Source organism: Heterodontus francisci, chromosome 8, assembly GCF_036365525.1.
Source record: "Heterodontus francisci isolate sHetFra1 chromosome 8, sHetFra1.hap1, whole genome shotgun sequence".
NCBI classification, from domain to species: Eukaryota; Metazoa; Chordata; class Chondrichthyes; order Heterodontiformes; family Heterodontidae; genus Heterodontus; species Heterodontus francisci.
Window position 1 is genome coordinate 47459158 of NC_090378.1, and position 24588 is coordinate 47483745.

The 24588-nt window shown below is 41.6% G+C and overlaps 1 protein-coding gene across 2 annotated transcripts in view; it reads right to left on the minus strand.

The window, feature by feature from the left end:
* The window catches only part of pik3r3b (phosphoinositide-3-kinase, regulatory subunit 3b (gamma)), a 727809-nt gene that overhangs the window by 481784 nt on the left and 221437 nt on the right, over positions 1-24588 (minus strand). The window contains exon 4 of one of the 2 annotated variants that reach the window (XM_068037087.1): positions 22894-22971. The exons of the other annotated variant lie outside the window; for it this stretch is intronic. Within the exon in view, the coding sequence (XP_067893188.1) occupies positions 22894-22971 (78 nt within the window). The remainder of the gene's footprint in view (positions 1-22893; positions 22972-24588) is intronic. 2 annotated transcript variants of the gene reach the window in all.

A 24588-nucleotide genomic window follows, 5' to 3' on the forward strand; every position in this document is an offset into this window, starting at 1 on the left:
TTAAAAGGAGGCTATAGTACATTAGTAATCAATCCATATGAATATTACAAAGCAAAATAAAGGTGGACATTGCCTTTTAATGATGTTGTCTCACGCATTTATCAAAATCTCATCTACAGCCCTATTCAGTGAGTGATCTTTTGACCCATTTCTCCTCTTCCTATTTATTTTCAAGACTGAGCGCTTTCTTTTCTGTTCCCTGGCTGCTCTTAAAGGATTATTCTCTTTTCAATTGATAATGGCATAGAATTAAGGGACTTATTGTGTCTAAACATAATGCATTTCATTCTTGGAACAGCATCACAATAAAAGGACAAATTATTGCTTCATTCCACTTGCCTTCACTCAATTCCATTCTGTTTTAACATTGCTTAATTTAGTTTGTCTACGGATCTTCCTCATAAATGAGATACAGCTGGTTTTACTATATATCTGGGATAACAAACCTTGGCCCCGGGTTGTTCAGTATTCACAGAAAGCTGGCTGCTATTCTGTACCCTGGAGTAATAAATGCACCTGAAACTACACCTTTATTGTTTCTCCATTGTACTGTTGTTACATTAACTCCATTACTGAGAGTCTAATTATCAGGTGTAATCAATACCTTAATCTTGCATATCTGTGAGTGTCTGTAAAGTGCCAGGAACTCAGTGGAATCACTAGACAGTGTTTCCACGGGGAAAACAAGTTCCCTGAATAGCTCGTCTCGCCCCAATCTAATGCTCCCTTTGTGCCAGTTTACTCTTCAAATTGGCTCACAGTTCAGTTGTAGATTTCATTTACTTTCTTTAAGTTTTCTGCAAACATTATTCAAGCTTTTTTTTTTTTTTACACACCCTTATGGTTCAACCATCTAATGGCCAAAAGTAAAAGATTAAATAATTCACCCTCTGAGACTGTATGAGACAGTGAAGCAGCATACCTTTCTTTTATCTTTAGCGCTTGGGTGCAAATCTAACTTGGGGTGAAACTCTACTGCCTATGATATGGGCGAATAGATCCCTAATGGATGTGAACTTACAAACATATAATTTTTTGCAAAAGTCTTAGATTGGCACTTGCAATAAACCACAAAGGCAGCTGGTATGGAAAATGGCAAAATTCACATTAGTGCAGGTCTTCCAAATTTATATAGTGTTATGACCAGGTGAGAAAGGGGTCCCTCTCAGCCTTCACCGGGTCTTACCGTAACAGGGTTTAATTTTTAACACACTGTGTTTTTAGCTCCTCCTTGGTGAATCCTTATTCACTGCTTTCCAATTATAAGGCAAAGAAACCAGCACAAACAGGTTTTCTTAGATTTAAAGAAGAAAGGTTGAAATTTATTGAACTTGAACTTAAACTCTAATTCGGTTAATGCCTACAGATACACAACGCGCCCACGCTAGCATGCATACGCGATACACACACGCAGATAGAGACAGAACAGAGTGGAAGAAGTAAAGTGGAAAAGTTTGAGGCAATCTCTGGAGAGATTTTGTTACAGATCTTCGAGCTCACTGTAGAGTCCTTGATTGTAGGTAGATCTTGCTTTTTGTTGGGGCCCAGTATTCTTCTCAAACCTTGTTCGCTGTAGGAGACATTTCTCTCTTGGGGTTCATGTGTCTCCAGTGGATTTAGAGTTTTGTGAGAAAAAGATGGGAGCAGACAGGAGAGGCTGTGGCGAGCCAGCCACGAGAGGTCTTTTCAGTCCAGGAGCAAACAGACACTCTCAGTTCAAACTGTTCGTACAATTCAGAAAAACCCGGTTGCCAAGCAAGCTATTCACGTGACCAGCTCATCTGATCACGTCTTTTTGTGGATTCGGCTATCCCAGCAATCATCCTGAAATTTGAGCTCCCTCACCTTCAATGTCTGGTGCTCCAAGTCCATTGTGGGTTAAATTGGATAAGGGAAGTAACCTCTCTTGTCCCTATTGGTATGTAAATATCTTCTGGCAGCCCTTGTAACAGGCCTTCTCTTCTTCCCAGGCACTATTTGAAATTTAATGTCCATATGGCGAAAATAATATGCCTCATTCTTGGCAGGTGGGGGTCTAGCATGACAATAGAAATTACAACATGGAAACAGGCCACTCGAGGCAATGTGGCTGTGTTGGTGTTCACCTTCCATAAAGTTGGAGCTCAGGCATATTCTTTGCAGCAAGGAGAAATTCCTAATATTTACATAATCAAATTAATTCAAGTTCGTTTCCTGATCCCTCGCTATCATGCTATGTGCAGGTCGAAGCTGGTCAGTTATGTAGTTGTTATGGAATGAAAGTAACAATCAGCTCCCCTAACTACAACTACAGCAACTGAGGTGATACTGAACTACACCGATCAGCAAGGTCCCAGGTTTGATCACCTGTTGCTTCTGAATTTGCTGACCTCAGGCAGGGAAACAGAAGTTCACCACAAATGACCTCTGCACCCTGACCTAAAAAACTCAGCTATGGTTCCCATTACCATCAGCTTGCAGTGAGGGCAGAAATGGCCTCAGTTTGTGCTTCCACAGAAGAACAGCTTGCTGGCACTGCCTGCTAGGCTCATACATAAGTATCGGAGGTGCCCAATACTAGTGGAACAGCACCTCAGCAAGAATCAGTGGAGTCAGGGATAGAGAGAAGGAGGGGACTAAAAATTGAGGAAATGATGAAGAAAATACAGTAAGCCATTTAACTCAATTAATTATTGGTGGGAAAGAGGTGGAGTCTATGGATTTCTGCCATTTAGACATTCAACTGTAAAATATAAAGGATATTCATTTTGGAGGCTTTCCACATGTGGTTATTAAAATTATAATATTGTCTGTTATTCAATGAGGAGGTGATCTGGATAGGCAGATCAAGTTTGCTTTGCTAGATAGTTGCATGTAAATAGGGTAGCATTATGCAAGTAATGCAGTCACTAAATTTAGTCCCATCAACATTGCCAAAAAGACACTGGAAAAAAGATATTGCTCTTCCATGATCAGCAAAGGAGAGGTTAGTAGTTTCATAATGACATACGTTAATCACCCAGTTTAAATAATGACATGGATATAATCTTCCGCTGAATCATGGTCTCAAAACAGCATCGCGTGTCATTATTTAGCCAATATAAACTCTGAATGTCTGTATTTAGCAAGTGTTTAAGACAGTGTGGAAAGTTTCTGCTGCTAACCTGAATGAACTCAATTGATCTACTGCCAAAAATACAATTTTGTGTTTTCAGAGTGAAATGTCTCCATTTGTTTAATGTATCATCATTCCTGTCCCACCCTGGTTGTAAAATTCTATCGTTCTGTAGTAAATGTTCTTTATTATAGCATGTCTCCCATAGATGAGTCAGTGAGTTAATAAAATTAGCTGGTGCAGTGCCAGATTAGAGTGAGGCCTAAATTCTTCATAAGGCAGTGTTGTTGTAAAAGTGTGTGCATGGCATCATTGTGTGGAGCTACACCAACTGAATCCAAAGTGGTGCATCATTTATTATGTGCTTTTTTGATGATGCCAAGGTATAGCATTCACTCTGTTCACTTAAGGTCACTTTGAAGTTGTATTGATGGTGATTGGAAAGAAAAGCACAATACATAAGAATCATTAAATATGAAATAATCTTGATTTTTCTCAGAAAAGAGATGAAAATTCAAATTGCATTTTTGTTTATATACACTGGGATGATGTTGAAAGCATACCAGCCCCCTGCTTGCCCCACACATCTAATCGGAGATCTTGCCCAAGGCCTGAAGAAAATGGTTACGACTCAGAGTAGTTGCCTGAAAGGTGAAAATACTGTCCTTGCCCAGCAATGGATTCCCAACTTTAATCCATCACTTCCTACTTCGAGAAATTGTAACTTGTTCAAGTCGGGTCACGATTACATGCAGTCTATAATTAAAATGTGTTTCTGAATGCCTACTTATGATATTTTATTTGAAAAGACCATTTTATTGGACAAAAGTGTAATCTGAAGCACTTGAAATGAGTATAGACATTTTTTAATTAAAAAAAACACTCAAACATACAAAACTGTTAAAGAAAAACTTAGAAACGGAATGTTGTGTCTGGAAGCTGCTGCCCCTAAGGCTTGAATTTTACACACCTCTTTTACAGTACCAGGAGGTCTCAGGTTACTCATGGTTCACCCACAATTCATGCAATATTTCTAAATTGCCTGCTCACTTTCTGCCTCTCCAGAGAATGTATTCTACACTTCACTGCTGATAGGTGTCTGCACAAATGAGGTACATGTATTTCTCATAACTGCAGCAGTTCTACTGACAGGTGTCTGTGGTGAAGTGTACAATACAGTTTGAGTTAATGATAGAAAAGATATTATGTCGAAAGGTTGGTGGCATGATAGTTTATCATTGTTGTACACTAGCGAAAATATATCATATTGAATATTGAGTAATGTCCTATTGCTACTACTAAATTGTATGCATGATAGGCATAAATATGGTTCAGTAGAGCCAATTGAGCATTACCCAATCAATTGATTTACCCCTCCTAAGTTCCTTGTTAAAGTGCTGAGAGAGTACATTTGACCACTTGATTGCTGTTTCTGCTACAGTTTGATGCACTTCCTGGTTTTTTATTCTGGTACTTTGCAGCTTTGTCAAAATGCTATCCAAGTTCATACAACAGCAGAGAATTTTCTCTCATCTTTGGTTTATACAAAGCTCTTCTTGTACAGAAAAACATCTGATAGCACATTACAGAATGGAGTAAAAACTGGGAGGTGGAGCAGAAGGGATGGGAAAAAAAAGCAAGACAAGAGTTATAAGTAGAGCCAGAAGCATGGTCAGAGATGAGAGGCTTTAGGAATCTTTTGAATGGTGACTTGATATAAGGATTTTGAAAGGGAGTTCCAGAGGGTATCTGGCAGAATGACTGAATCGAATATTGAATAGCAAGATGTTGGGGGAATGGATACTGCATGAGGGGCTGGAAGAAATCTGTGAGTTAGGTTACAGTGAGTTCATGGGAGAATCCTAAAATTGATTTGCCCAAGTATGGGAGCTAGTGAAGTTTAAAGGATGGAGGTGATGGAAACATGGGGCCTTCATGCAAGATGTAATTTGTGAAGGGTAAATATAAACAAAGCAATCAGGAGAATGCAAGAAAAGTTGAGACCCAAGGTAATAAAGGCATGGACAAAAGCTTTTAGCAGTGGTGAGGAGAGGTAGGGATGGAGGTGGCCGAAGTTGCAAAGCTGGAATAAAACATTCTTGGTAATGGAGAAGATGTGGGGTAAGAATCTCAGAATGGGATCAAGCAGTATCTGAAAAGAGATCAGTCAGATAGTCGAACATCTCACAACGGCTGCCTCAGTTATGTCTGGTTGTCCATGATAAGTTTTAGAGAGCTTTCCCCCATCCTTTACTTTCTATTACTCTAGCTGAATTTAAAACAGTATTAGATCAACAAGCATCAACTAAATGCATCATTCGTAATATTCTTGGGAATGAGCTTTTGGCTTAGTGGCAGCACTTCCATCTCTGGGTCAGAAACTGCAGGGGTCAAACCCCACTCTAAACGGTCCTGGAAAATGGAGACTGGAGGTGTAGTTCTGAATTCTGGGTTAGTGAGTGTGGGTGATCCCCTCATCATTTAGGTTGCGGGTGCCCATAAAACTCTCCCACAATATAGGATGAACCACCTCGTCGATTGATGTAAAGTTGGTCACAGCCTTGGAAGGAGTGTACACAACATGGCCTGTCAGACTGTTAATCATCCTACAAAACTTTACTATTACCCATTTGTAGTGTCAGCTGTGGCTGAGTTGGTAGCACTCTTGGGTTCAAATCCCACTCCAGGACTCGAGTACAAAAATCAAGACTTGACACTCCAGTTCAGTACTGAGGGAGCACTGCATTGCCAGAGGTGCGGTCTCTCAGATGAGATGTTAAACTGAAGCTTTCTCAGGTGGACATAAAAGATTAGAGAGAGATTAGAGATTTATTTAGAGATACAGCACTGAAACAGGCCCTTTGGCCCACCGAGTCTGTGCCGACCAACAACCACTCATTTATACCAATCCTACATTAATCCCATATTCCCTACCACATCCCCACCTTCCCTCAATTCTCCTACCACCTACACTAGGGGCAATTTACAATGGCCAATTTACCTATCAACTGCAAGTCTTTGGCTGTGGGAGGAAACCAGAGCACCCGGCGGAAACCCACACGGTCGCAGGGAGAACTTGCAAACTTCACACAGGCAGTACCCAGAACCGAACCCGGGTTGCTGGAGCTGTGAGGCTGTAGTGCTAACCACTGCGCCGTCCACAGTACTATTCTGAAGAAGAGCAGGAGAGGTGTCTTGGCTAATATTTATCCCTCAATCAACATCACAAAAACAGATTATCTGGTTGTTATCACATTGCTGCTTGTGGGAGATTGCTGTGTTTCCTATATTACAAGAGTGACTACACTTCAAAAGTACTTTATTGGCTGTAAGGTGCTTTGAGATGTCCGGTGGTCATGGTAGGTGCTACATAAATGCAAACTTTTCTTTCTTTCCAAGGGAAAAGTAAAGGTACAAAGTAAAATAGCAATACTATTAATGGGATAATCAAATAAGCTCCAAGGTTGTTCAATCAATTAACTTATGGTGCAATTATACTGTAGAACTGTTTCTACAGGAGTATTCCTATGATGTGCTAGTCTTAGTTCTCTGAAGTCTTCCCTTTTCACATTATGAGGAAATTACAAAGCACTGGCAGCAATGGAGGAATAACAGTATGCGTAAGATTGAATCTTCACATTTGCTCCTATTGTCATTGTGACAAAGTTTCAAGGCACAGTTCTTCCCTGATCTTGTGGGCATGGGAGCATTGCTGGTTTCATTAGAGGTGCAGTGGAGTGCTCAGCCTGAGATGGGGCCTGAAAAAATTGAGAGCAGCACAGTAGCTGTTCACATTTGTGTCCAGCTGAGTGGACATAATAAAAGCTCTTCTCTAGTCGGCCACTGTGTTCTCAGAGATCCTGGCGCTGCTTCATTGATATTATAGCCCAGTTACTGGAGTCGCGGCTGCTTCTTGTGACAACACTGCAATAGAAAGGTAGCATCAGATGCTACCTCTGAATGTGAATTTCCCAGCAAAATCTTCTGCCAGATTCGTTCTATTAGAAGAAGGATCCCAAATGAGTCAGTGCCTCAATGACAAAGCTCTGCTTTAAATTTCAGAAACATGCAGAAAGGAAGGAGAGGGAGGTCTCAACCACACAATACATATTACACTAGATTCTCTTAACAAATAGAACAACCTAACATTTGAGATTCTGGAATTAGACGCCAATTATTCTGATTTTACACTTGTCAGCTGGTTAGAAGGGTGAATGCACATGCATCTGTGGATATTCAGTTTTTCCCCAAAAATCAATCCTGATTGACAGTCCCTGAAATCTAGTTAGAATTCTAAAAAGTCGAGCATCTACCATTGCTAATGGCTATCTGACCTAAGAAGCCCTGGCGAACAGATGTGGAACTTGGCCTCATCTTTGTATTTCACCTTGGACAAATGGTTAAATATCTCCTGGATTTTTCTTTAAGTTAAAAAGTGATCCATTAACTCAAAGACTCTGAAATTAGATGGGAAGATAGTATCAACTAAATGCATTCATCTGAAATTCCTCTCTCCCATGTTAGAGGAGGCAATAACCCCATTTGTTATTAACAGGCTAATGCTTCCATTAAAATAGTGAAGAAAAGCAATACATTGTGTTCATCCATTACTATGACAAGGTATCATTTCAAGGCCAACGTGAATTGTGTCTGACCTCTTTGTACAGATTTCTAACCACTATCTGCAATGGGCTGAGTTCAACATGGCCAGTTCGGCAAATCTTTTTCTGACAGTATTATGTGCACCCAAGGATTTTTTTCTTTTTGAGCCACCATTTTTTCCTGTAGATATTTGACCGTCCTGCTGTGTAGTTGCTCCCTTAACCCCAACCAGAAATGTGGTTCGCAGCCTCATCTCCTTATCCCAGTTGCTGCTCCACCAAAATCCCGATTGTATCCACAAACTGCCTGACGGACAGCAATCACTACCTTACATCAACATTCAAACATTTTCTACTTGGCCCTGTAATGGCATTCCACAATCTGTCCAACTGCAATAAAGCTACGTCAGTAAGTGACATTTTCAGCACAAGTAAAAAAAAGTGGAGAATCGCTCCTAAATCTGTGCTTAATCATTTATAATGTGGGTGGTTAAAGAACTTCAGCCTGACTACATTTCCAGACTGGTGGGTGAAACAGTGACAAATACAATAGCGTCGCCATTTCATCTGGCACCTCAGCATCCAACCTCATGCCTTGATTTATCGATGGGAAGCAGCACACTACAGAATGACAGTGCTCATGGACACAAGCTACAAACTCAGTATCATTTTAAAGGGAGAACTACAGCAAGATCTGGCAATGTCAAACTCAAGTATACCCAAAGCTGCACAGCCCAGAGACAGTATGAAATAATACCTGCACAGTAGTTTCACTTTCAATCAAAGTGATAATTGCTTAAAGTATGAATTAACAAAAGTTTTTTTTTTTATTTTCTCTGTGTCCAGATCATGAAGGTTTAATTCTAATTGTGCAGGAAGCTGAATCTGACTATTTTAATGTGCATATGGTATCACTGACAATTCCCTGATTAGTTCCAATTTCCACCATGCTGCTTTTCCCTGTTTTTAAAATGCTCAATTTTGATGATTCCAACACTATACGTGAAAATAATGCAGTAATAAATAAGACAATCCCATCAATCATATACTAGGTGATAGCAAGGGTCTGATATACAATAGCACCACCAGTTAGCACCCAATGGTACTACAGCCCTAGTAGTCCAACCAAATTCTCACCAACTAAATAGGTCCCCATCCAGATTACTTAAGTAGGATGAGAGACAACACTGTTCAATCAAAACTGTGGCCTCAATTGGACTAAGATTCTGATTTGGAGAAATATTTGGTGTTTGTTGGAAACCTTTTAGATCTGGCACTGCATTCACTCCTACTTCAAGGTAAATATGACAGTGTGCAGTGCTGCTTTAGCACCAGAAAAAAAAACAGAAAATAAATATTAATATTTGTCCTTAAAAGACTTCACCTGGTTTCGAAATGCACAAAATATCTGAAATGGAATATGCACAACTGCATGCACAGACCAGTTGGGCTGAATGGCCTTTTGCTGTGCTGTAGAATCTCTGTAACTCCATGCATTATACCTCAAATGCAGTGTTAAGAAAATGTACAACAGCACCAAGTATATACACCAGTATACAATTTTTGTCTTTAAAAAGAGATCAGAAAAATAGATTTGTATCTTGACTGTTAATTGTTAAATGTTAATCTAATTTAAATGTTAAATTATTAAATTAGATTTGGAATTTAATTGGAATGACTTGATATCTACACTTGTAACTGTTTTATATATACTGCACTCCAGATACCACATTTTGTTAGATGTAAAACAATCTTTAAGTACTGGGCAGTTCTGAGCTACAGCCTGAAACTGCAAAGCTCCCTCGCCAAACATCAGGTAAAACTTTGACTGAGCAAAGCCTGCATTTACTTTGCAAAAATTAGACTTTGTAGTTCATCCTTAGCAGCAGATTAACATTGCTTAACATTCCTGCTATTAGATTGAAAGCAACAACAGACAACAAATATCAGTGATCCCAGGGAACTATTTGAAGAAGAACAGGGAACATTCCCCCAATGTCCTGGCCAACACCTACCCTTAGTTAAGACCCAGAAAAAACAAATCAACTGGTCATTCAAATCATTGCTGTTTGCAGGACCATGCTGAGCACAAATTGGCTACTGCTTTTGCCTCCATAACAAGGACAACTACACTTCAAAAAATAATTTTCTTAAATTCAAATATCCAAAAGTAAAGGCCTTTCCAGACAAAAAGCAGCCTGCCTTTTGAGACAGATAGCACTGGCATGGCAGGTCCGGAAGCTATAGTAAAATAAAAGCAAAATACTGCAGATACTGGAAATCCGAAATAAAAACAAGAAATGCTGGAAATACACAGCAGGTCTGGCAGCATCTGTGGAGCGAGAAGCAGAGTTAACGTTTTAGGTCAGTGACCCTTCATCAGATGCTTCTTCTTTGGCCTCCTTATCTTGAGAGACAATGGGTAAGCGCCTAGAGGTGGTCAGTGGCTTGTGAAGCAGCGCCTGGAGTGGCTATAAAGGCCAATTCTAGAGTGACAGACTCTTCCACAGGCGCTGCAGATAAAATTGGTTGTTGGGGCTGTTACACAGTTGGCTCTCTCCTTGCGCCTCTGTCTTTTTTCCTGCCAACTGCTAAGTCTCTTCGACTCGCCACTCTTTAGCCCCGCCTTTATGGTTGTCTGCCAGCTCTGGCGATCACTGGCAACTGACTCCCATAACTTGTGATCAATGTCACAGGACTTCATGTTGCGTTTGCAGACGTCTTTAAAGCGGAGACATGGACGGCCAGTGGGTCTGACACCAGTGACTAGCTCACTGTACATTGCATCCTTGGGGATCCTGCCATCTTCCATGCAGTTCACATGGCCAAGCTATCTCAAGTGTCGCTGGCTCAGTAAGGTACATATTCTGGGGATGTTGGTCGCCTCGAGGACTTCTGCGTTGGGGATATAGTCCTGCCACCTGATGCCAAGGATTCTCCAGAGGCAGCGAAGATGGAAAGAATTGAGACATCGCTCTTGGCTGACATATGTTGTCGAGGTCTCGCTGCCATAGAGTGCCAGGTTAATTTGGAAGCAATTTTTGCTTCTGAACTGCACCCAGCATTACAGCAGGAAATCTGAGTGCATAGGATTCTGACATTCACTTGCCTGCAGTTTATATATATATTTTTTTAAAGTTTAGTTTAGTTTAGAGGTACAGCACTGAAACAGGCCCTTCGGCCCAGCGAGTCTGTGCCGACCATCAACCACCCATTTATACTAATCCTACACTAATTCCATATTCCTAGCACATCCCCACCTGTCCCTATATTTCCTTACCACCTACCGATACTAGGGGCAATTGCTAATGACCAATTTACCTATCAACCTGCAAGTCTTTGGCATATGGGAGGAAACCGGAGCACCCAGAGGAAACCCACGCAGACACAGGGAGAACTTGCAAACTCCACACAGGCAGTACCCAGAATTGTACCCGGGTCGCTGGAGCTGTGAGGCTACGGTGCTAACCACTGTGCCACTGTATTGGCGCATCCTTTTCAAGGCATGGTCAAATGTAGCTCCCATCAAAAAGCACTACAGGAAATTCAGATGCAGTGCTATTCAGGCACAAAACACAGGGTTAAACAATTAACACCAATTTTCAGGCACTAAATCCAGGTTAAAAAATGCCCATATTTGATCTAGTCCTATTTGCAGTAGAATTGATGTATTATATTATCCCTTCAATATGCCATGCGCCGAAATTTGACAGGCTGTTATCAGTGAGCCGAGGAGGGCAATGGTAGTGTGTGCTGTTATTTGTTGTGCATGTCAGCTAGCCAGTTCTTACATAGGCTCTATGTCACAATTAAATTCACTAAAACACCAATTTTAATTAATGTGATGTCTAGATTCTGCCTGAAGAGTCTCTATTTAAAAACTTTAAAAAACCATTAGATTAACCTCATCCCTGCCCTACATTACTAGTTACACTGGAATCAGGGAGTCATACAGATTTGTTATCCCATTACTCTGCAGTAATGTATGTATTCATAATATTCTTGAAGAGTGCTCCTAGTTTGGCTGCATTCAAAATATAAAGTTCACTTAATAAACAAATAATATTGCAGAGAGATATTTTAAAATTTCAATAATAAGCAAGTACAATTTTTTTTTTTTTAATTCCCCAGAGGTTTCTGCCCTCCTCTCCTGAAGGTGCCAACTATGCTGGGAAAGGCATTCAGTTTCAGGGATATTCGTCTTTTCCCACTGCCTCACCCTAGCTATTATTGTCATGATCCTTTTAACACATAAAGTCACAGCCTTTGAAAGATTTCCTGGAAGGGAAATGACTATTATAACATTGATGGATAGAGAATTCATTTTAATTATTATACAATCAAGCTTTACTGGGAAACCGAGATTACAATATGACTCATGGCACATGGTGACTAAAGGCGGGCATGACTCTAATAAAACACCACCCCCTAGTGGTAGACTGCAGAAATTTAGTTACTAGATCCACATAAAAATAAGAAAGAAACATTGCAGAGTAAACACCAGCACACAAATGAATACTAGATTGGAAGTGGAATATTAAAAAAAATGTAAGATACTAGCTATATAGTGCTTTTAAGTTGTCCCATTAGTTGGTTGATACCATGATAAAACCTAGGAATTAATTCAGACCATTTTCTGTTTAGAAGCAGTCCATATTTTATTGCAGTAATACACTTTGTTACTGACAGCCCTGCTCCTGTATTATCCCAGGTACTTAAGATCAGTACTTTGCTGATTTAGAGTTTATGAAACTGACCTAGAGTTGACAGAGCAGATCAAAGAGAAAGAGATAGAACTTGGAAACACACCAAACTATCATTCACTGTAGGCCAACAAAGGCTGTCATTTCAAAATGAATTGACACTGCATTCCCTTTCACTGACCTTCACTCCCCTCTCAAGACTCTGCAAGAGATTTATATGTTTTTAAACTCTGGAGTGCAACCTGCTCCTCGGCGCATTTTTAAACACCCACACATTTTGGCCACACAGCATCTGCGAAACCACTTTTTAAGGAATCTTGACGGGTGACAGAAAGCACACAAGATCACAAAAGGATTCACAATTTCATGGAAATTAATTATTAAAAATTGATTCAGAAATATAATTGCGGTGCAACCCAACATTTGAATTACTTTTCACAGTTCTACACTTTTCAGATGTCACATACAAAGCTGGTTTACGGGGAAGATGAAGATCTACATACTGGGGTAGACCAGGTGAGAAACAGGTGCTATAGAGATCCAATTTCAGGGGCCAACCTCCCTCACCAGAACACGGTCCAATGCCATATTGGTTTGGGTGCTGTGGAGGCTTTCCTAGCGAATGCCTAAAACAGGCATTAGGCCCTTGAACGCGCTAATCAGAGGTCTAACCATCGTTTTGGGTCGCAAAGCAGAAATTGGTTTACACAGAACATAGCGACTCACCAAGGCTCCTTCAACAGCACCTTCCAAACCCGCACAGTGGCGCAGTGGTTAGCACCGCAGCCTCACAGCTCCAGCAACCCGGGTTCAATTCTGGGTACTGCCTGTGTGGAGTTTGCAAGTTCTCCCTGTGTCTGCGTGTGTTTCCTCCGGGTGCTCCGGTTTCCTCCCACATGCCAAAGACTTGCAAGTTGATAGGTAAATTGGCCATTAGCAATTGCCCCTAGTATAGGTAGGTGGAAGGGAAATATAGGGACAGGTGGGGATGTGGTAGGAATACGGAATTAGTGTAGGATTAGTATAAATGGGTGGTTGATGGTCGGCACAGACTCAGTGGGCCAAAGGGCCTGTTTCAGTGCTAAATCTCTAAACTAAACTAAACTAGAAGGAAAAGGGCAGCAGATGCAAGGGAACACCACCTGCAAGTTCTCCTCCAAGCCACACACCATCCTGACTTGGAACTATATCGCTGTTCCTTCACTGTCACTGGGTCAAAATCCTGGAACTCCCTAACAGCACTGTTGGTGTCCCTACACCCCAAGGACTGCAGCGATTCCAGAAGGGCAATCAGGGATGGGCATAAAATGCTGGCCTAGCCAGCAACGCCCACATCCTATTAAAAAGAATTTGAAAAAAATCAGGATTACCAGGTCTACATGTGGCTAAATAGTGGTCCTTCAAGTGATTGCAGGCATTCAAAAAAAAAATACTTACCTGCATGTGAAGCTGGGAGAAGCTCGAGGGCCACTGCTTATCCCCCTCCCAATTGCCTCCCTCCTCCTCAAAGTAACCTGAGGCCCTCAGCCAGTGTCCCAGCTGGCTAATTTTGCTCCCCCCACTTACATTGACAAGCTGCCTCTGGGACCATGACTGGCACCCACATCTCGGCAGTACTATCCTAACGAGGCCAGCAGACCAATTTTCTGTGGTCCGCCAGTGGCTTCATTAGATGTGTGCAGCGAGCACTGCACTAGGTTCACACTTCAATTTGGGCACAATCCAATTTTCAGGCTAATGATTCTTTGTGTGCCCCTCCATTTTTACTGAATTTCAGTTTGTCTTCCCTACAGTTTGTCAAACCAAAGAAAAACACTCATTTCACTCCAGCCACCTCTTCTTCCACTGTTCCTCACACTTTCTTATTAGAGAAACGCAGCATGCATTTCTAGCTTATTAATAGAATGTTGTACTGAGGGGAGGATTAGATCATATTACAAAATTTCTGCCAGTCTCATGTGAGTTATTGGACCGCTTGTACCATATTGTGCCTCTTCCCTCTGATAACATCTTCTATTGCCAATGCAATCTTTGTTTTTGCTTGAATGATAAAATGCCTTCACCAGTTCGCTTCTTCTCTTTCTGCTGCTCTTTAACTGGCTGCTGGCTGGTTAGTCACATCAACCCAGGGAAAGACTAGCTCTGTTTCATCCTCTTACCCACTCTGTGCTTCTCCTCGTGGCAGTACACATAAATGAGCCAACATGTACCCTTTAAGGTGAAGGGTAGGACCAACAAGTCCAGGGAACCCTGGATGCCAAGGGATATAGAGGATTGGATCAGTAAAAAAAAAAGAGGCTCATAGCAGATTCAGAGTGCTGAAAACAGTGGAGGTACTAGAGTATAGAAAGTGTAGGGTGGCACTTAAAAAAGTAATTAGGAGAGCGAAGAGGGGACATTGAAAAACACTGGCGGGCAAGATAAAGGAAAATCCGAAGGCAATTTATAAGTATATTAAGGGCAAGAGGATAACCAGGGAAAGAGTAGGGCCCATTAGGGACCAAAGTGGCAATCTGTGTGTGGAGCCGGAGGACACAGTTGAGGTTTTAAATGATTACTTTTCATCTGTGTTCACTATAGAGAAGGACGATGTATGTGTAGAGATCAGGGAGGGGGATTGTGATATACTTGAACATATTAGCATTGAAAGGAAGGAAGTATTAGCTGTTTTAGCAGGCTTAAAAGTGGATAAATCCCCAGTCCCAGATGAGATGTATTCTAGGCTGTTATGTGAGGCAAGGGAGGAGATTGCAGGGGGCTCTGACACAAAGTTTCAAATCCTCTCTAGCCACAGGAGAGGTACCAGAGGATTGGAGCACAACGAATGTGGTACCATTATTTAAGAAGGGTAGCAGGGATAAACCAGGTAATTACAGGTCAGTGAGTCTAACATCAGTGGTAGGGAAACTATTGGAAAAAATTCTGAGGGACAGGATTAATCTCCATTTGGAGAGGCAGGGATTAATCAGGGATAGTCAGCATGGCTTTGTCGGGGGAGATCGTGTCTAATTAACTTGATTGAAGTTTTCGAGGAAGTGACTAGATGTGTAGATGAGGGTAAAGCAGTTGATGTAGTCTATATGAACTTCAGTAAGGCTTTTGATAAGGTCCCACATGGGAGATTGGTTAAGAAGGTAAGAGCCCATGGGATCCAGGGCAATTTGGCAAATTGGATCCAAAATTGGCTTAGTGGCAGGAGGCAGAGGGTAATGGTCGAGGGTTGTTTTGGCGAGTGAAAGCCTGTGACCAGTGGTGTACCACAGGTTTCGGTGCTGGGACCCTTGCTGTTTGAAGTGTACATTAATGATTTAAACGTGATTATTGGAGGTATGATCAGTAAGTTCACAGATGACATGAAAATTGGTGGTGTCGTAAATAGTGAGGAGGAAAGCCTTAGATTACAAGACTATATAAATGGGCTGGTAAGATGGGCGGAGCAGTGGCAAATAGAATTTAATCCTGAGAAGTGTGAGGTGAAGCATTTTGGGAGGGTTAAAGGCAAGGGAATATACAATGGATGGTAGGACCCTAGGAAGTACAGAGGTTCAGAGCAACCTTGGTGTACTTGTCCATAGATCACTGAAGGCAGCAGCACGGGTAGATAAGGTGGTTAGGAAAGCATATGGGATATTTGCCTTTATTAGCCGAGGCATAGAATATAACAGCAGGGAGGTTATGATGGAGCTGTATAAAACACTAGTTAGGCCACAGCTGGAGTACTGTGTGCAGTTCTGGGCACCAGACTATAGGAAGGATGTGATTGCACTGGAGAGGGTGCAGAGGAGATTCACCAGGATGTTGCCTGGGCTGGAGCATTTCAGCTATGAGGAGAGACTGAAAAGGCTGGGGTTATTTTCCTTAGAGCAGAGAAGGCCGAGGGGAGAGATGATTGAAGTATACAAAATTATGAGGGGCATTGATAGGTTAGATGGGAAGAAACTTATTCCCTTAGCGGAGAGGTCAATATCAGGGGGCATAGATTTAAGGTAAGGTGCGGGAGGTATAGAGGGGATTTGAAGAAAAATGTTTTCACCCAGAGGGTGGTTGGAATCTGGAACGCACTGCCTGAAGAGGTGGTAGAGGCAGAAACCTTCACAACATTTAAGAAGTATTTAAATGAGCACTTGATACACCATAGCATACAAGGCTACAGGTCAAGCGCTGGAAAATGGGATTAGAATAGTTAGGTGCTTGATGGCCGGCACAGACATGATGGGCCGCATGGCCTGTTTCTGTGCTGTATAACTCCGACTTATGACACTTGACTGGACACTGTGACCTGTCATTTCACAGAAAACTGCACTGGAGCTCCAGCAGTGAAATCCTAGTGCCACTCCCATTCTTACACCATTCTATACAGAACTACTAAGGATCTCCAGTGTCAATTTTCTAGGGTTTGGAATTTTCTCTGTACTACTTTCTAATTAAGCAGTTTCTATAAACAGACTGTGTCCCTTATAATCTGAAAACCACATCTTTTCATTCACTGCCCGGCAGAGTGAATGGATTTAGGGATCAATAATTATCTGAAGTATGATCAACTGCAGGTTAGAATTTGTGTTGGTATCTCACTATATTTTAGTCTATTCAAATAGATACTGCATACAGAATGGAGATTCGACAGTCTAAAACAACAAATCAAATTCACCATTTACCAAATCAGGTAACAAAATATACTGAACCAGACAAATACTGGAGTACGAGATAACTGTTTTATAATAGTTCATCAGAGCTCTCATCATCATTCAGCAGTTAATAAAAGACTATTGGACTATTGCAATTACAAGAAAGTCCTCAGGACTGGCATAGTGAATGTTAGCAGTCCAGACTTTCCATGCCCCTTGGCAACACAATGCTGTCTTGAATGAGCTTTTTCTGCAGGGACGGAGTTTTACATTGTAGATCTAAATAAGCTAAATACATACTGTGTACTTCAGCAAAAGCTGAAGAATCTGCAGACAGGGACCACATTAATACCCTACCTCCACCACCCCCCCCCCCCACCCCATGTTAAGATTCTAAATGAATTCGAATAAACCAAATGCATGACACTAACAAAAATATTGAACATCCAAAATAATTCAAAGCTCTCCATTATGAACCTTTACAATGCAATAATAAAAATTTCTGCATCCCCAATGCAGTTGATGTAAGTGCAGCCCCTTAGGACTTGTGTGCTGAAATTGGAGGAGGCTGACCCCGACAGCAATTCTGGACTTGTCTAATTTAAATTATATCAGCAGCACAAGGGCAGGAATCCCGGCAGGAAGGAGCCAGGTATGCCACGGGAGCCTGGAAAATTTAGCGGAAGCAACACAAGAGCATAATTTCTGTATTCAATGGGCTCCATGCAGGCAAAAACCTGAGCAACTATTGAAAGATGTTCTGAAATAGTTGATGCTACAAAAGGAAACTTCTCTGAAGCTGATGTGAAAGTGCTGCTGGTCCAAAGCACAGAATGGAGGGCTGGTATTATTGGAGTGACAGAGAAGAGGCCATCACAGGTAGCAGCAAAGACCATGTGGAAGAAGGAAGCTGCACCTGTGAGTGGGACCTCTATAACCCCCAAGGGGCCCCCTGCCATCTCAGAAGTAGTTTAATAATCGCACTAGGTTTGAATGTTTTTAGATGAATAACAATAATCTCAGAGAAACAATTTGGTATTCATCATAGCAATAGTCAAGCATTGCATTTTAGGATATCATGTGGCATCATTTTCCTTGTTCCTGGAACAAGGTCACTTGGTAGCACTCTGTTGAGTATCTTATACTCTACAATGACACAGACCTGTTACATCCTAGGACACTATTGCTTTACACTTACCGTTAGTACCATCCATTCCACAAATACAGATCTGGGGACTGCAGCAGCCAATTAACACTCCTGTTTCTGCAGCAGAAGATAGCACGCATTGGCAGGGAAGGTCAAGCCACTGGAGGAGGGCACGCAAACATCATCATTTAAGAACACATGAAGAGGAAGGAAAGCTAATGATTAACTTCAACTCTGGCCTGCCAGATGAGGATGGCGATGTGGGAATTACTGTGTTTTCAAAGGGTACATGAGGATGCATACCTTTTCTTATTTAATGCTGTTATGCATTCTTCAATTTCCTCACCATCATCAGACACATATGGACATTCTGAATGGTCTTTCCCAAGATATGTGTCAAATGGTTGGAATAGCAATGGAGTCCACTGTTCTGCTGTACACCGACATTTGGGAGGAGTTCAACCAATTGCAAGGCAGCCTGGAGAGAGTGATAACTGCAGGAGCACCTGCTGACCTCCTCCTGCTTTGTGGCACATCCAGGCAATTCAGTCAATTCAATGTGGACACTTTGAATGAAGGACTACAAGTTTTGGGGACTGTCTGGAGCAATCAATGTCAACTGGATTACAAAGTATACAGGGTAACACCTCAAACTAAAGGATATACGGTTGGCTCTGTCTCAGGAATTTAAGGATCGCTTTGATTCTGTGAGGTTCACTCTCTGACGATCATTAGAAACCAGAATCCTGTCCCCAATAGCAGTGGAAATGCTGGTGTGCCTCGGAAGCTGCTTTTGCTTGGGGCAGCAGCACAGAAGAGCATGGCATCAGTTTCCTATCAGAAATCTTGATTTTTGCATGATCAGGCTGTCATGAAGCCTATGACAAAGGATCAGTTTGTCCCTTTTCTTTCCCTGGATCTGGGGAGCCTGAGAGAAGCATTACTTCCAAAGGCTGCTAATAGTTTGCAGCATCTCAGACCCCAGGCCCTCGGATGACACACACAAGTGTTAGAACACAGCAGAGAACCCAGTTTTATCAAACCACTACAGAAATTTGAATAGGAATAAAACCAGATGGGCCACCCAGCACGGCCTAATTCTATACAATATTATGATGCTTACAGGGTTAACATAAATTTTGAGATGATGCTGGGCACATACTGCAAGACAGCCAGATCTATCCAGACATTGACACCTTTCGTTGAGCATCCCACTGGCTTACTCAATTCCGATCAGTGTTTTCATGTGTGCTTAATTTTGATTCTCCTCTGCAGCATTGGTTGTCCCGGCATGTTGTGAATCCTCATGCAAGAAGCTGTGCCTGTCATTACAAATGAGCTGAAGATTTAGGGAATGGAAGCCTTTGTTGTTCATATCCCATTGCTGGAAGGGTCGAGAACCTGAGGACACCGATTTGAGGTGATTGGCAAAAGAAAAAAATGGCAACATGAAGAAAAACTTTATTTACGCAGCTTATGGTTAGTATCTGGATTGCACTGCCTGAGTGTGTGGTGGAGCTAGATTCAATTGTGGCTTTCAAAAGAGAATTAGATAATTATCTGATGCAAAATAAAAATTGCAGGGCTATGGGGAAGAGGCAAGAGAAGTGGGTCTAGGTGAGTTGCTCGCCAGCATGGACATAATGGGCTGAATAGCCTCCTTCTGTGCTGTAACCATTCTGTAATTCTATGATTTTATATCAATTATGGCAGTTTATATTTGGGGTACGCAATGCCACACATGTGCAATCTTAGTGGAGCAGCGTTCCTTTAACCAAGCACTTCCACCTTGACGAATGGGTCTGGCAAGTTGCACCACTGAAGCAGTGGAACACAGTCTCATGGGTGGATGAGAAGGAGGGAGTCCCAGGATTCAGGATGAGTGATATCACCCCATGCTAAGATTGACATCAACACGTGGCTTTCACTGGGAGAGCAGGTGCTCCTTTGTGCTTCCGTGAAACTGAACAGAATTTATGGCGAGGCACTTCTCTAGCAAAACTGGGCCTGGCAGAGGCTCCTGGCCTTGCAAGGGCATAATTGCTGACTTAATCTCTCTCCCAAACTGAAATTCCAGGGACAATGTTCTTCACTTTGGTTACACATCAGGGTGATTTGGATCATTCCATCTGCCTGCTTTCAAGCATTCTTGGCACAAAGCAACAAAAGCATATTTATGGCTGACAGCGCAAAATTATGAAATTCATAAACAATTCCTGATTGGAAATTTAATGGAAGAGAACAATTTACCAAGTCCCATCCAGCACCTGGAAAACCCAGCACCTGGCATTTATACTCGAGTCTGTAGACTGACTAATTGATCAAATTTTCCACTTGCAAAAGCAAACAATTCCTCTCTAAATTAGCAAAAAGTCAGTTTTTTTTACGTATATAAAAAAGCACAAATTGCCCAATTTATGACAGAACTCGCATGAACATACTGAAGAAAGCACTTAAACTTTCTTATTGGCTTATTAACCTGAGAAAATCTGCACGAAGACAGCTTAGATTTCAGCAACCAAAGGAAAGACTTTACTCAATTATTTTATAGCAACACTTAACTGTAATGGCAGTTCAATATAATTGAACAATGCTGCCCCCAGAGTAGACAAGAATTACCATGGAAATACCAGTGCCATTTTTCTGGTCATGTAAAAGGTCAGCCCATTCTTATAGGTAGCAATATGGTCTTGACATCACAAATCTGTAAAGACTTTACCTTATACATGAAAGAATCTGGAAACAGAAGATAATAATTATGATTGCATGATTTTTTTGAAAAGTTGCACATGTGTCATTGATTTTCAGTTGTCACCAGTGCTCTGGAATCCTCCCCATGTAAACAGGCCAGATTCTGTAGCTCCCACAGCCCCTGTCTGTTACAGAATTGAGAAGGTCTCTAATTGCAGGACTGAAGACTCATTTTCCTAACTGAGAATTACAGTGCAAAGTTGACAAGGTTTCAGCAGGGTAAGTGTTATTACATGTGAGGTTAAGTATGTAGTGTTACGAGTACTTGAAAATAAAACTTACATTATATGGTGGCATATCATGTCTTTCAGAAACATCCCAAAGCACTTCACACACAATGAAGTACTTTTAGAAATGCAGTTACTCTTGGAACTAATTTGCACGCAGCAAGATCCCACAAACAATGAAATCAGTGACCAGCTGGCATACTTTTTGTGCTGTTGATTGAGAGAGAAATGTTGGCCAGGATACCAAGAGGACTCCCTCATCTTCTTCCAGTGGTATGATGGGATCTTTAAAATCTGCATGAGCCAGCTGCCCAAAGACAATTTAAAACATCTGAAGGACAGTGATTCCAACAAGGTAGCACTCCCTCAGTACTGAAATGGAATGTTAGATTAATTTATGTGATCACATCCCAGAGTGAGCCTTTGAACCCATAATGTACCATTTTCATAGACTTGCTTCTGATTCTCCTCTATTTAGAAGTGACTTCCAGTTTAGAAACTGTACTTGGAACTTTTGTTAAGGGAGCATTTTGTTAAACTAATTGTTTTATGATTATAATCTAGCGCATTCATTCACCCAGCGGGTTCACAACCCTCTGCAGATCAGCAGGAGTGAGTTGGCTAGAAATGTGCAGCTAGTGTCTCTTCCCCTTGCTCAGATTCAAGGCAGACAATAGCAATCAATACAGATCACTCTTCTACATCTACCAAACAAGCATACAGTACGAGAGCAAGCTGTCAAATTTCAAGTCAAATAACAAGCAATGTGTGAATTAATTAGTATTTACTACAAATGCAAGAACAGTAATAAACAGGCTATAACAGGGTTTAGTTAAACATAGCGACCCTGAATTTCCATGGCGGTTGTCCCTATCTCTAGAATAAATATGGTGGAAACCGCTGTTTACACTAAAATAAAAGCAAAATACTGCAGATACTGGAAATCTGAAATAAAAACAAAGTGCTGGAAATAGCAGGTTGGAGCATCTGTGGAGAGAGAAACAGAGTTAAACAGGTGTTCTGATGAAAGGTCACAGACCTGAAACGTTAACTCTGTTTCTCTCTCCACAGATGCTGCCAGACCTGCTGAGTATTTCCAGACATTTTGTTTTTATTTCAGCTGTTTACACTGTTTCACTAGAAATTCTGCTGGTGTAACAGTAGGAGATCGGCAGAAGCCCTGTGGAAATTCTGTCCTGCCTTATCAACAGATAAAAGAAATCTGTGAATATATGAAATTAAGACATTGCCTTTCATCATGACAACAATAACCAGAATCTTTATGGCTTCTTTAGTGTAGAAACACTAATTGAAATACAAAATTATATTCTAATAAAATTCATCCAAAGTCCCACTGAAGGCCCAGCTTTAAAGCAAACATAACACTGGACATTCAGACAAGGAAACTTCCAGCCTTGATTCCCATTCTGTGTGGAGTAAGATGTTAGCCAAGATGGTACTTTAAGTGTTACAGTTGCCTGCGAGAGGGCCACAGAGGAGAAAATCAGCTGGAGTTTCTGCTCCTGATTAAGTGCAAATGTCAGGTTGCAACACTCAGGCTCAAACATGAATAAGAGCCACTCAGACAAATTAACAGAGAGGGTCTGGCCCCTGTGGAACTGTATCCTAGCAAGACAGGCAGTGGAGAGGAAAAAAAAAAGCATCGAATATTGAAGATGTCAGTTCAATTCTTTCTGAATAAAAATGGAGTATTTTTAGTTGCTTTTCAATCCTTAGTTTCTTACCGGTTTCAAGAGCTTCCTTGAGCTCCAAGCCACTGGGTGAGCCAGGGAGAGGCCTGTAGAGGGTTTCGCTTTCTGCACCTTTCAGAGAAAGTGAACAAAGTTTAATTCAGATGGGAACACGATCAATGCATCGTACTAATTTACTATGAACAACAGAAATAATGGCTTCAAAAATCTATGATGGGATGTATCCCGGTGTATCTACCCAAAAAAACCTACTGGAAGCACCAGCCACTGACGCTGGAGAACTTTCCAAGATTGGGGGAACATCCCTCATTAGGCTGCCAATGTTAGGCACTTGCACCAAGAGGGGTGCATCTCGGGCACCTGATGTTGAAGAAGCTAGAAAGATCAGCTGAAGGCGAGAGGGTATATCAGGCTCTCCCCAGTAAAGAAAACAACTTGAAAGTGTTCCCAGTGGCCCCGTTTTCGTAAGAGTCCCACTAAACTGCAGGAAAGTGGGAACTCCTCATAGGGAGTCTCTACCCCTGGCCCTGCTCTCTTCCACACTGATGGCCGTATTTGGGGCAGGTCAAAACAGGCCACAGATCTTCGGTGTCAACATGAGACCTTCTAGAATTTATGAACATATAATTTAAACAATGGTAAGAGCTCAATGGAAGTGAAGGCCATATAAGTTGTACACTGTATTTGCTCTGCCACACCACTGAATATTCCCAATGGCTACAGACACATTGCATTAATGTCACTTGTACCTCCAAAAATCATTACTAAATTTTCTATTCTTTCTTTTTATTCTGCTTATTAAAGAGTCAGTAAGCAAACCATTAATTAAGCAGAAAACAGTTAAAGCTACAAGACAAATGTAGTAGAGTGAATCCATTTTAAGTATCCACTATATTTTCAATGCTTCTGCCATTTAATTTGAAACCTGCAGCTACATTTATTTGCCTTAGAGACAGATGTGCCTCTTAATAAATCAAAAGAATGACCTCTGAGGGCGGGTTTCACACTAAGAATTAGTTACACAACACATTTGAAGAGCACCCTCTGCTGTTATAAGGATTTAATCAAAGCACATCCAACAGTCCTTGTTGGGTAAGTTAAAAGAGAACTGTTCATCTGAATTACTTCTTTTTTTTTTCTTTTGGGCCTCCTTATCTCGAGAGACAATGGATACGCGCCTGGAGGTGGTCAGTGGTTTGTGAAGCAGCGCCTGGAGTGGCTATAAAGGCCAATTCTGGAGTGACAGGCTCTTCCACAGGTGCTGCAGAGAAATTTGTTTGTTGGGGCTGTTGCACAGTTGGCTCTCCCCTTGCGCCTCTGTCTTTTTTCCTGCCAACTACTAAGTCTCTTCGACTCGCCACAATTTAGCCCTGTCTTTATGGCTGCCCGCTGAATTACTACATAATCCTGAATGATAGAAAGGGATTTATTGTAGTGGCTGGGTGCTGCTGTGATTTTGAACGCTGCCCCTTACCTTCAGGACTTTCGAATCTCGTCCCGATTGATGAAGTTAGAGGTTAAGTTATTTACTTGCGCGTTCCTGGCACAGAATCTCAGCCACCTGGATTGCATATCTGGAAATCATGCACGCACAGACCATGATTTTCTGACTACGAAAATGAATGGACAGAAAATCGTCCGCCTTCGGGGCTCCCTGTGAACAAGGCTCTGCATCAGGATTGCATGAGCAGAAACACCCTTAAAAATCGTGACTCTCTAACGACTGTA